Raw genomic sequence first — 13430 nt, 5'->3', positions numbered from 1 at the left:
TGTGGGTCATGCCACATTCGCCCGGATATCAGCTCAGGTGAAATTTTGAGCAAATCAGATCTGCTTTCTGGCATGCACTGCACAGCCTACTGCTTATTCCCGACTTGTAATTCCGCTGGGCCCCTGCAGTTACTTTCATCCCTTTTGTTTTGAAATCGGGAGGTGGCTTTGTCCACGTGCCTGTTCCAAAAATAGGCAAGTGTTCCTGCTGATGTCCCCTCCAAAGCTCCAGACAGGCAAAAGCGTCTGAAGTTGACGTAGGGCAGCAGTGTTGTGTGTCACAGTGCATTTCATATAGATCTGCAGATGTTTGCGATTGGGGGTGAGACTTTTGGGAGTGACATGCTGCCTCCGCTTTCCAGGTCAGATCGACAACCGGAGTAAACTACGGAACATAGTTGAGCTGCGTTTGGCTGGCCTGGATATTACAGATGCTTCTTTGCGGCTGATCATCAGGCACATGCCTCTGCTCTCCAAACTCAATCTTAGTTACTGTAATCATGTGACAGATCAGTCTATTAACCTGCTGACCGCGGTTGGAACCACCACGCGGGATTCATTAACGGAAATTAATTTATCAGGTAAGCAGCACAAGCGCAGGAGAGGGGGGAGGATGGGAATTGCCCATCGGCGTGAGACTTCCGTGAAACACTCATGGGTGGAAGTGGGTTTGCCCAGCTCTTCCCCTGCCCCCGGTGTAGCTGTCCCCTGCCCCAGGACTCCATTATTTACGCAGCTGGATGTGCTGCTGGTGCAAGTAACTGCACTGCTGCCCAGCCTTTCCCCGGGCCCTCCACCGGCTGACGGGACCGCTGCTTCGGAGCTGCGTGCTGTCCCTCACTTGTTCCTCCACGGGGGATTTTCCAAGGCTGCCGCTCTGCGCATCTGGCGCGCTTTGTTTTATGTCATCAGTTACGCACCGGAGCGACGGGGATCAGAGAATGGCAGTGGGGCTGGCTGGGCCACATCACTGTCGGCACGGCATGGGAGGAGCAAGAAGGACCTACCGCGGTCGGGCTAAACCGTCCTCGTGCGGGAGAACAAACGGAGGCGTGCTGTTAAATTTCTCCCCTTTTGTTGTTCTTGGGTTTTCTTTCCGGCAGACTGCAATAAGGTGACTGACCAGTGCCTGTCTTACTTCAAACGTTGTGGAAACATCTGCCAGATCGACCTGAGGTACTGCAAGCAAGTGACAAAAGAAGGCTGCGAGCAGTTCATAGCGGAAATGTCAGTAAGTGTTCAGTTTGGGCAGGTGGAAGAAAAACTTCTGCAAAAACTGAGTTAGTTAAAGGACACGTGTAAATACTGGGGCGGGGGGGAAGGGACTAAGAACACGTAGGGATTTTATTTTCAATTGGGAACTTGGAATATTGGAAAATACCACGATTGGATTTTACAACGCTTGTTGAGAGCAACATGAAACTACCCATGTTAAGAATTTCAACTTGTGCCACTAATTCAGTCTACCTGGGATGTCCTGCACTGGCTCTTATGCAAATTCATAAGGCGACTGTTATTGATGATAATGGTTCACACCCGGAAGACGACTGATCTCCAAGAAATACTGTTATTTAAAGTACCACAGCATGTGCTTGGTAGTGTAAATTTGATTTCTGCTTTTCATTTCTCAAAACAACAACAAAAAAGTTGGTGTCATTAAAGTGGACCACGCACTGCATTTCTGCCTTCTTAACACGTTTTGTTTTGTTACATCTTACATTATGCAGAACTATTTTTGTACAAAAATTGTTTAAAAATTATTTATGCAATGTTTGAATGCATTACCAGTGTTTTGGTTTTGATTGCCAATTTTTATCTTTACTTATGGTAGGCGAGAACTTAACCTATACTTCGTAGACAGTATCTATCTACAAACGTGCCCAGGTCAGGAAAAGTAGGTTAATACTTTCAACTTCAAGCATGTTTTAATGGAAGTTTATATCCTGCTTTGTATACTTCAGAAGTGACATAAGCATGTTGTGGAAATAAGGTGTAAATTATAGTTGAAGTAAAACACTTTGCCAAGTTTTATCTGTATAGAAATCACCTTTTTCTCAAAATTTTAAAAAATTCCAATTTCAGCTTTTGCACATAGGAGGGTTTCACTCTGTAGCATGAGCTCTTGTACTCAATATAAAATTAATTTATACAGTGAGTCCAGCCGTAGAATAAATGGTCAAGCGTCGTCTCTCTTTCTTTGAAGTGTGAGTTGAGTTCTCATTTAAGGTTTCTAACATGGTTATTTCCTGATTGTAAAATTCTGCATTCATAAGTGCCATTGTTGTACGGTGTTGTTTTCGTAGACCTTCCTGATGCAGTTTTACCTTTGTTGAATTTGTATAAACAATTGTACAAAAACAGGCGCTGGCTCTGTGGGTTTCTGTTCCCAGGCGGGGCTCTTCTGGTGGGAAGCGGCATGCCCCTGGGCTTGCTGAGGGTTTCCAGCCTCGGTGCAAGCTGGGACGAGCAGCAGAAGCCCCCCTTCCTGTTGCGCACAGCTCTTGGTCTTTGTCCTGTGCCTCTCTCTTGGAGTATTCCAATACATTTTCACTGCGGAGGAAACAGAATACACGTATAGGCCTTCCTCAAGCTGGAACCTGCCCCTGTTAGTCTGGAGGAACACTTCGCATCTCAAGAAGAATGTTAAAGCTTGAGCCGAGTAACCGACAGCACTCCCACAACTGGGTAAGAAAAGAGACAGAGGCTGAGAAAGCCCATCACAAATCTTTATTAAGCTTGTGTGGCTAATGATCAGTGTGGAAAGAACACAGAGGGTATGTTTTTCTTCATTAGCCTACCCACTGAACAGAGACTCCAGAAATTAAGTACTATTAAAAAGTTACTTCTAAAAAATAAAGCCATTGAGAGGTTTGCTCCCTTCTGAAAAATGACCAGCCCTGGCTCTAAGCTGTGTATTTTAGCTTGAGGAGGAGCAGCTACTTTCTCTTTTTCAAGCCAGCTTAATTTTTCACACAAAGGACAAGAGCAGGCGTGACAGCATAGCAGAGGTAAGAGGTCTGGGGTACTACAGCCTAGGCAAAGCATGGCCCTGGCTCTGATACTTTGCCAGCACGTGGGAAATGAAAGGAGAAACTGTGGCTTTGTTGATCACCTCTGCTTAAAAGATAATCATCCAGGAGACACCCTGTCCCTCCTCACCTCCTCTTTTTACAGTGAACTTAATCCCCAGAACAAGAGCTATTCTTACTGCTCTCCTCCCAGTGTTGTCTGTCACAGATCTCCTACAAGGACTGTTAAAATTCTTGCTTGAGGAAGACCCTCACCCTGCTGATGGCACAAAGCCCAGCTAGAATCTGGGCCAAGGGCTGACAGCAATGCAGGCCCCTTGGCAGCTGAGGGGAGGCGTGGTTAATAGTGACTCAGCCTTGGTTAAACAGCTGTGAGCATGAGGTTTTAAACAAATACTGTGTTTCCTTCCCCTTCCCCTTAACAAAACCCTCCCCGGTTAAGGTTAGTAACAGCATACATTCCACAGGTTAGCAGCAAGTAGTTTCATGACCCTGATTAGTATTCACAGTAACATCAGGTTGTCGGCACATGGCATACAATCATCACACGTAAGATTAATAGTTACAACAGGCATGAGCGGATTAAGGACCACAATAATATGGTTTACTTTACCCCTTTTTAAAAAAATATTTTATTCCTAAACTAAAAAACACTTAGTAATTGGTATTTGGACACCACGTGGCAGCGCCCTGAGAAACGACAGAGCTTTTTGTACATTGACAAAGAATGGCCAAGACAGTACGTGGGTAATGGCAGATGTTCGGAAGGAAGCAATCGGCATCAAATAGATTTAAGGGCTTCTGTGCAGGTACAGTTAATGGCAGTGCTTTCTACAGTTATATTTTATACTGTTAACACTGTTGCAGGGACAGTGTCAGAACAGTTAGTTACATTCTATAATTATGTAAAAGCTGAATATTCAACTGATATATTCATTGCTTCTAATGCACTAGACAAGGTAACACGCTAATATGGTCAAGCAGAGGTGTTTTCTGACCACTCGCCGAGTACTGAATGCGATAATTAGAGGTGATATTCTTCAGAAGAGAGCAAGAACTGCTGTAAACAGTTTGACTCAAACAGTTTTGGGTTTGTAAGGTGAGTCAGGCAGCGCTGTTACTGTACGTACAGGCATCGTGTTGTACCGCCCAACCAGAGGATTCAGAATGCTGTAGAAAAAAGTGTTTCACAAACTTCTAGATCCTGACGTTCAAAATAATTGTGTTTGCCGAGAGCTAAAAAGCTGACACATGCCCCAGGGTTCGGCACTCCTGCCCACAGAAGCACTGGAAGGGTGACTATAAAGTCCGGTTTTGGTCTTGGTTTAAGATTTGAACACGTGCACAGCCCGTACAACGTACTGGCGGCAGATGGGGCACTCGCTCATCCTCTTGCCGCACTTGGTGCAAGTGACCATGTGGCCGCACTCCAGCAGGACACAGTCAATGACAGCGTCCATGCAGATCCGACACAGGTTGTCATCGTCATCGTTCAGCTGCATCTTGTCACCCTCTGAAAAACCAACAGAGAGGCAGGTCACACATTCAGCCCTGGAAAACCAGTTCAGTTCTAGCCCAGGCAACTGCTAAAGTAACAGACAGCTAATTCAGCATGAAGTGGTGCTGCTCCCTGTTCCCAACAGTTTTTCTAACCCACAACTAAGAATTCATCTCTATTCCTTCAAAAAACCAAAGAAACAAGAACTAGAAAGCCCCTAAGTGAACATCCACTATTTGGCTTCATTCTTTAAACTCTGAAACCATTTTCAATTCAGAACGTGACAACTGTGAAATAGTGTGCTGGATTCAAATTCAGAGCATGCTGGTTTTCCATCTCTGAGCTTACTTCCTTTGGCAGAACACTTTCCTCAGAAGATTAAACAGTAATAATAAAGCAGATTAAGAAGTGGAAGCCTTAAGTAGGCCGTAAAGATGGCAGAACTGAACAAAACCCATCAAGTTTCATTGCAAATAGACAACGTCCCCAGTCAATAACCAGGTGTTCTGTCAGACCATGTCGGGGAAAAAAAATAAATCTTAAGTTTAAAGCTTGGTTTCAGACAGGTTTTCAATTCCAGTCTATGACCAACTGGAAGGTCTCGCTTAAGCCATGTTTTGACATTCACCAGCCGTCCCCCACCCCAATTAGCTGACTATTGCACACCTGGTTGTCACAGTCCCTGCAGTGTATGTGCTGGCACAATCTGGCTGTGCAGCGGCACAGGGCTAGTAAGTTTTCCAGTCATCACAGTCCCCTGTTCTTTGCAGCCTGACTGCTGGATACAGGAATGAAGAGCCAGGCAGGCGTTTTCCAAGCTGGTAACAACATTAAAAAGTTGCTCCTCAGATTCTACTTTGTGAACAGGAATCAGTCTGTGGATACACAACGGTCACGCAAGCAAAAGCCTCCAATTGTTGAGCATACAGAGGGTAGAAGAACACTAGTCACTGAGCTGCGGCCACAGAACCACCTTATCCTGAAAGCATGGACTGAGACCAAACCACTGGAACTTGGACTTCTGCCACTGCAGCTTTTAATTCTCTACCACAGTAAAAGACCTGACTTGCTTTGGCCTGTTGACAGCTACGGAGAAGCTCTCTTGCTAATGTTTTGTGAAACCTAATAAAGGATGTGGAGGTGCCAAGTTTCACGTTCTCTGAGAAACTGGTTCTCAGTTGTGCAATTTTACCTTCCCTGTGAAAGCTGAGCTCTCTGACCTTTGGAAAAAAGTAAGTCTCAAAAAACCAGCACACTCCTGGAAAGCTTCATGTACTCACTAGAACGCTTTCCAGTTGTTCCAGCTGAGCAGACCAAGTTAGATACCAAGTTGGCAGAACCAGCTCCTGGAAACCGGGAAATAAGTAATCTTAAGAAAGTGAGAATTAAATATAAACCTACGTGTCTTGTGGTTTTCCTCACTCTCTCTGTATAGTCTGCTCACTTTTTCCACAAGTTCCCATTTTTCACAGCATCCCGAGTAGTTGACAAAATTACAGGCAAGTATTTCCTTCAGCTGCCGAACACTCAACCCTTCAATGTCTTCCAGACTTGAAATATCGGACAAAGATGCCCTCGCTCGCTTTCTGGACAATCCAGGGGTCTGAAACACATCAATTGTATGCTTTTAACCGTCCCGGTAAGTTCAGAGCACCAGATCTGGTGCTACGTTAAGCTGCAGCAACTTGGCTGAAGTTTTATTCTTTTTAAAGTAAGCATTTGCAGCTGTGCATTGCTAGACACAGCTAACTCTGAAAGAACTAGAGTGCGATAGTAAATATGACATATCTAAACACTTTATGGTGTCACATGCCAAGAATTCATTCTTTGGATAAGTTCATCTCTCACCTGCTCTTCTGCACTTTCTTCTTCTTCATTATTTATAGAAGTTTCCGTTTGTCCCTGTGTACGAAACGAAACTCATCAATCAGGATTAAAAAAAAAAAAGTATCCCTTCTAAAACAGTTTCCTTTGTACCAAACTGGTCACAGATGACAATGACATTTTGAAGTTTCAATTGCTACTAATTGTTACTGATTTAAGTCACCTCTATCATCTAAACTAGTAATCTTATCTAGGAATTTCCTGTTTTCAGGCGAGAGATAAAAAAGGCATTTTTCCCGCCACCCCAAACTGCATTTTGGCCAAATTGGCATTTTATTTTAAAGCAATGCATACCTATTTAAAAAAAAAAAGCTACGCTGTACCATAAAACATATTAATTATTGTACCCGTAAAGGTGTTCCATTTCCTGTGCTTCCCCTTCTGTTTGCAAATTCTCCTTGAGACGACACCGATACAGACATAGAAAATGGATGAGTAAAAAACCCTGAAGTCTGTGACCGCGACGAATGCAAGCTACTAGCGTCCATATCCTCCTCCGAACCCAATCCATGATGGCATAGCACAAGATCCACCAAGTCTTCTTTCTCTCTGCAAGTATCCGTTGGTATGTTTCTGAGAATCAGATACTGACGCAGATCCTTCACTTTCAATCTCATCAACTGAGGTCGCTGAAAGGCTGTTTCTTGCAGCAAGTGACAAGTGGAACATCTTCTGAGATTCTCTTGTAAGACTGAACAAACTGAGCAAAAATCCTTCTTGCAGTCACAACACACGTGCTAAGTAGAAAGAGAAAATAACCATTCAGCTGTACCTCACAGACAACAAATCCAGACCCTGCTCTTTACTTCTCCAGGCTACGTAATTTACTATTAGTGTCTTAATCATCAATTTTGACATAGGTAGTTTTTAGGATTTAAGTCTAGAAAACTGCCTTGTCAAATCGTTCTGCAGGCGCTCCAAGACAGTCCATCACTTTTGTAGCACTACTGTCACCTGTCTGAGGTTTCAATGAATAAAACATTACAAATAAACAAATTAATAAAGTACTCAAGTTGTAGTTTACACAATAAATGAAACTGAAAGCCAGTTGATTTTATGGTATGTTAAAATACTTTTGAATATACTAAGTGTCACTGCTCCTTTCACATGTGTAAAAACAGTATAATCCCCAAACTTTAAAGAACACGCTTCTTCCTCCATTGATTCAGAGTTTAACATAGGCCTTAAATGTGATGAATCACATGGTAGGTAAATACTCCCAAAGGCCCAGATGTCATTCCTGAAGAGAGCATTGTTCAAAAGACTCACTACAATATACAAAAGCTAGAATAGGCGAGACTTTCGGCAGCGATTTTAAACAGTCATCTCATCCGCTGCGAACAAATCCAAACTCTTCAGGTTTTTCAGGATTTTAGTAAATTAATACTAGCTTCAGAAAACATCCCTACACAATGCTTGATTCAACAAAATGTTTGCCACGCGAACCACAGGACACATAGAAAGGGGGAAACTGAACACACAAACTGAAGAAAGGCTTCGTGTTTGTCTAAAAGAGCTGCAGCAAATTAGGTAACTGAGTGGACAAAATAATGACGCTGGACAGTCATGAGACATAGAAATAATATTAACAATCACAATTTTATTTATCTGCATTAACCCACCAACCTGCCTCCAAATGAAGGAAGAGGCTGTTGGAGTGCAATAGCATTTAACAGAACTAAACCTGGTTAGGAAACAAACAGAATTACACCAGTATTTCACAGAAAGAAGCTGCGATACTACATTGTGAGGTTTTAGCTTTTCCATCACTCAGTTTGTTCATTCCAGAACCCAGCCGCTATGTTTGGCAGCATCTTCAAAACCAGATGTTTTAATGTTTAAGATCCTGAAGCTAAACCACTTATCTTACAAATAAGAATCCACTAACTTTTAGGTCAGACCAGATCCAACATGTCACCGATTAATGAACATCAGACCTCTTAACGTCTAATCCTGTCTGACATTAATTTCCTGTGACCTCAGAATAAGGCACTTACTCCCTCCCTGGCTATCTGCCTCGGGTTTCCTTATCGAAGGAAAAATAGACATTCATCTCCCAGTATGCCTACGTATTAGTTCATATCAGCAAAAATACTATGTAATAGGAAATATACTCACTTTTTTCCTAAAAACTGAAAAGGAAAGTCCGCAGGCTTTGCAAACTATGTTAGCGCCCGCCGCAGCTGGAGATGGATAGGCTGCGAAGTCTGTATTTGGTGCGAATCGGAATGGGCCAGCACCTCCCCCAAAGCCAGCCTGCTGGCCACGGACAGCTCCAGTACCCATGACTTCATTCAGCAATCCACAGCAGGAAGCCCACATGGAAGTAGCTCCCGCCTGAAAACATTCACAAAGCAAGAAAGAAAATTAGTATCTGAAAGCCCATATCAGATGCAACTTGCTACTGAAGAGTTCCTTCATCTGTCATCATCCCAAAAGCACGTGGTGTGAATTCCCAGAGCACCAGGAATTCAGCACACTAACATCCGTAACAGCCCAATAATCTCTTTCTTCTCAGCTGCACACCAAAGTAGGTAAGATTTGCTTCCAAGAGGCTAACGCAGGCACAAGGAGCTTGCCGTCGTAAATCCTTTTCTAGCAGAGTTCCGCACAAAAAGGGTAAGGAATTTGAAGAGGTAACGCAATAGCAGAGCAAAGAAGGAAGAGGCGAACAGCCAGTCATAGGTGAGGGGCAAAAGCTGAGATGACAGGCAGCAACACAACAATTTATCATAATTAGGGCAGAGCTGTCCCCTGCAGGATCTTCCCCAGAACTAATCCAGTTCTATATGACTCACAATAAAACTGTCTAAAAGAAACGTTTCTGGGAGTTCAAAGTTGAAAGTAACAAACCAATCTTCATTAGAAACCAGTTATGGTCTAGTTTCTCTGAGCGGGAAGTTTTTTCAAGACCTCCCTGAACCTGCTGTTTTGTTGTCTTACAAAATGTCTAACAAAAATGAAAATAATTCTAAATGATCTTATTCTATATTGATTGGATTTCAGTTTTGAGTCACACAATTTAATCTTAAAACACTACAAAAAATTCTGAATACATACATAAATTGCTACTTTTTATCCTTGAAAGTCTTTAGTGATAGATTCTCTATCAAAAGTGCATATTCTACTTAAAGTTGGAATTTGGACTCCAAGTCTTTCAGGTCACATGTTTAATCATTGTCATGTGGCTCATTGAAACCTACCAAAAAGAAAGGCAAACAGAATCGCATCAGGTTCTTTCTGAAAGGAATCCGAGTGGTACAACTTCCTTTAAACATAGGGGGTTTTCATACTGTTTTCCTTAACTATGCTGGTTTGAGCTGTTCTGTTTTTCATTCCAGGGCAGCATCTTTTTTTTTTTTTTCCCCAAAGCACGAAGACATAAAATAATTGCTTTTGAGACTTGTCGTTCTGGCTGTAAAATCTAAACCAACCAGAACATGCACTTCAGCTCAGTAATGATGGTGCTTTAATTCCTGTAGAAACTAGACTAATTTCTACATTAAATTGTGTGTTTCCCCTGAGCCGAACACAGTCCTGTTACATTTGTGGGAACTTAACACAGTAACTGGGGATGTGCCAGAACATCTCCTTTCAAGCCACTGAGCACCAAAGGTAAGAGTCCTCACTCTGGTTTAGGGAGAAGCTGTGAGAAACAGTGCTACAGGAGCAAACATGTTCTACAACACCACCTTCATGTAAGTGCCTTAAGTATGGAACATCAAAAGTATCTCTCCAACCCACACAAACCTGGTACTTCACTTTTACTGTTGTGAGATGACATTAAAAGTGTTGCAATGCAGCAAAATATCGAACATGGTCATTTTGCCTCTAAGTCATACAACACGTAACACTGTGCGCAGTAATAACATCAAATGTACGTGCAACAAATTAAATTCACTAGTCTAATTTTACAGGTATTTCAAGAGCAAAATTCATCCCAGGCATAACAAGAAACCTCCATGCTGTGGGCACCCCACGCGTAGGAGAAAATCTTCCTAAGCTTCCTGCGAACAGAGTTGAACGGGGATGAACTCCAGTGGCTCTTCCCTGACCTCCAGCCAAGACACAGGCAGCCCTGGCACGTGGCTGCACTCACAGAGACACCGTGCGCTTGGAGCCTGCCTGATGTGTCATCAGACTTCCGTGACAATCATTAAACCATCAAACTAAGCCTTGTTTTCTCCTTTTCAATAATAAAGAGTAGAAACAGATCAATATTAATTTTTCCTATACAAAACATCTACTAGTTTATCAGGCAAGAGTAAATAACTCTCCAGAAATGCATTCCGAAAACCAGTGGCTTAATCCAAGAGAGCTCCAAGTTTTAAAACTTGGGACTTCTGAAAAATATTTTTTCTCGTCTTAAGAGGAAGTTAGTTGCAGAAACATTCCTCTAATCCTTCACGTATTCTTAAAATCTGATGAACTAGCTTTATATTTAAAAGATTTAAAAATAGCCGCATACAAATAACAGAAAAATAAAACAATGAACCAAAAGGGTCTGTCAGAATTCAACTTGCTTCATTATATGACTATGGTCTTTTCAGAGGTGATGGCAGCAGCAGGGCACACAAGTAAAAGGACATAACATAGTTGCTACCACAACCCTTGCCTGCTAGTTTAACACCAGCTTCTTAGACTTATTTTATTCAAGAGCCTGTAACAACTGCTCAGACACCACTGTCAACACTAAATAAATATATACTTAGGAAGCTTTTGTTACCCATTTTTGATACATGAATGTTGTCATTTTAAGGTGACAGGTAAGGCAACGTGGGCATCATTAATTATCTCCTTAACCTAAGTCAGCTGTGTATTCTTTCTATGCACTAGTGTCATTAACCCGTAATTGAATTACAGTGTCTAGACTCTTCGTATTACTCTCCAAAAGAAATGAGACCACGCTGAAAAGCACCAACACAAGACACAAAAAGAGACACACAAAACCAGAAACTCCCTTGAGTATTAATTACAATTTTGCCAATTTCTGCACCAAAAGCCTTTCCAACTACATCAGTCACCACTTCCATATCCTCTTCTCACAAGCTGCCATCAGCTGCCTTCTCTCTCAGTACCTTATGTGCATCCTATATGGGCAAAATACTGCGTTTGAACGTCTCTGCTCTTGTTTTTGGCTTTAAAGGCATTTAGTAACCTGATGAGAATACCCTCTCAGAAAGACACCCACCCCAAGAAACTGGGAGGCTGTATGCTGCTCCTTACCTTACACATCTGTGCAAGCAAGAGGTGCTATCAAAGCCGGCAGACCAAAGGCAGAGCAGCAGACGGGTTTTTATTTTTTTTAGCTCAAATTTCGTCTTTACACCCACCCTGAGATCAAGCAAAGCTTTTTCAGGGATCGAGCACCCGTCGGAACCCGCCGAACCGAGAGATCCCCGGTCACCACAACCCTCAGCCCTGACCTGAAAGCACAACGGCAACCTCGGAGGCGGAGAAGCGCCTTTGGGGAGGGAACCCCGCGGCCGGCCGGAGCCGGCCCTCCCCGCCAGCCCCTGCCGCGTCTCCCGCACACCGGCCCGGCGGGGGCTGGCTCCCAACCGCCGCCCCCCTCACAGGCCCAGCCCCCACGCACCGCCCCGAGCCCGGCTCCGTCCCGTTCGGAGCCCTGCCAGTCCTTCAGCCGCCGCCGCGGATCGACCGCGGACGGTGTGTGGAGAGGGAGGCGGGGGCTCGCCTCAGGCGGCGGCACCAGGCCCTGCCCGGCTGCTGAGTCAGTGGAGGGCGCCGGGGCTCCTCGGCAAGGCGGTCCCCGGCCCGGGCGTCCCCCGGTAACGGGGCAGGCCCGGGGAGCGACAGCGGCCGCGGCCGGGCCGGGCGGCCTGAGGCGATGAGGGAGGGGCGGCACGGCCCGTCCCACCGGGGTCCCGGCCCCGTCACGCGCCGGTTCGCCCCCCTCCTCCCTACCCGCAGCGAGGAGAAAGACGCTCTCCCGGCCGGAGGAACCCCCCCTTCACCTTCATGGCCGCTTCACCACCGCCACTCGCGCTCCAGCGCCGCCCGCCGCCACCTCAACCGGGCGCCGTCCGCCGCGGCGACCCCCGGAGCGGGCCCCCGCCCTGCGCGGCGCTCCAGCGGGCCGCCTCACGGAGGGCGGGCCTTCCCGCCACGCCGCACGCCATTGGTTGCCCCGCCGCCGACAGCGAGCGGGCGGAGCCAATGGGAGGAGAGGAAGCGCCTGTGGGTGTTGGCGGTTCCGCGGGCGCGGCGGTTATGCGGGGGGGGGGGGGGCCACGAAAATACCCCTCAAACACGGACAGTCGAGGCCACTGACAGCTGTAAGTGCGAAAATAATGATGTCACTGAAATAAGAGATAACTTTTACCTCATGGTTTTGGGTTGTTTTGTTTTCTTCCTGTGCACTTCAGCAGATGTCCACCGGCGCCGGGCGCTGCCTGTCCTCCACGGCGGTGAAGGCGGCTGTAACCCGCCTGGCGAGCTGCTCCTGAGCGTGCGGGGCGGTGGGCTCTGGCACAGGGCTGGCGCTGAACCCGGCAGCCACCGCAGTTCGGGTGCTCTGGCACCTCTGCGTACAGGCAGGGGTTTGTCGCGAAGAGAGTTAAAAGCCTCGGTGCTGTAGGCAAAAGGCCAAAGTGCTGGTTATTCGAACAAGCCCTTTGGTGGTAATCTTCAAATAATAGAAAAGAAGGTTTATTATTAAAAAAGAAACAGTTCCAGCTAGCTTCTAGATGCCATTATTATTATTTTCTCTATGCTGTGAATGGGATAGATATATAAAATAATAATCACAGGTTGTAAGAACTGAAAGCTCAGAAGATTGCATTAAAGAAACCCCAACAACACAAACCCAACCAAGTCTTCAGGAAAGCTTGACATAAGAGCACGCAGGGCCAAGAACAAAGGAGGCCTTTGCCAGAAAGAGAAACAGGCAAAAGTGGCTGAAAATAAATTTTGACCACAAATTGAATTTACCCGTACAAAAGGTTACATGCAATCTTTACTAATTTCTGCAGGAAGGATCTATTTTTGGAGCAGGA

At 45.1% G+C, this 13430-nt stretch overlaps 2 protein-coding genes across 2 annotated transcripts in view; one reads left to right on the top strand and one right to left on the bottom strand.

Moving 5' to 3' along the window:
• KDM2B (lysine demethylase 2B) overlaps positions 1-1288 on the top strand; it is a 119121-nt gene extending 117833 nt beyond the window's left edge. Inside the window, exons 21-22 of the mRNA XM_059827457.1 lie at positions 363-581; positions 1104-1288. Of these exons, the coding sequence (XP_059683440.1) occupies positions 363-581; positions 1104-1285 (401 nt within the window). The 3' untranslated portion in view covers positions 1286-1288. The remainder of the gene's footprint in view (positions 1-362; positions 582-1103) is intronic.
• A 1447-nt stretch (positions 1289-2735) lies between these two features.
• RNF34 (ring finger protein 34) lies at positions 2736-12432 on the bottom strand. Its single transcript, XM_059827711.1, has 6 exons — positions 12390-12432; positions 8530-8748; positions 6759-7148; positions 6376-6429; positions 5929-6130; positions 2736-4542 (listed from the first exon to the last, which is right to left on the bottom strand). The coding sequence occupies exons 1-6, from the start codon at positions 12393-12395 to the stop codon at positions 4355-4357; spliced, it is 1059 nt and encodes a 352-aa protein (XP_059683694.1). The 5' UTR covers positions 12396-12432; the 3' UTR covers positions 2736-4354.
• Positions 12433-13430: the final 998 nt, after the last annotated feature.

The sequence above is a fragment of the Gavia stellata genome, chromosome 21 (genome assembly GCF_030936135.1).
Source record: "Gavia stellata isolate bGavSte3 chromosome 21, bGavSte3.hap2, whole genome shotgun sequence".
Classification (NCBI taxonomy): Eukaryota; Metazoa; Chordata; class Aves; order Gaviiformes; family Gaviidae; genus Gavia; species Gavia stellata.
The sequence above is the reverse complement of the archived record's forward strand: the minus strand, read 5'-3'. Positions and strand labels throughout refer to the sequence as shown.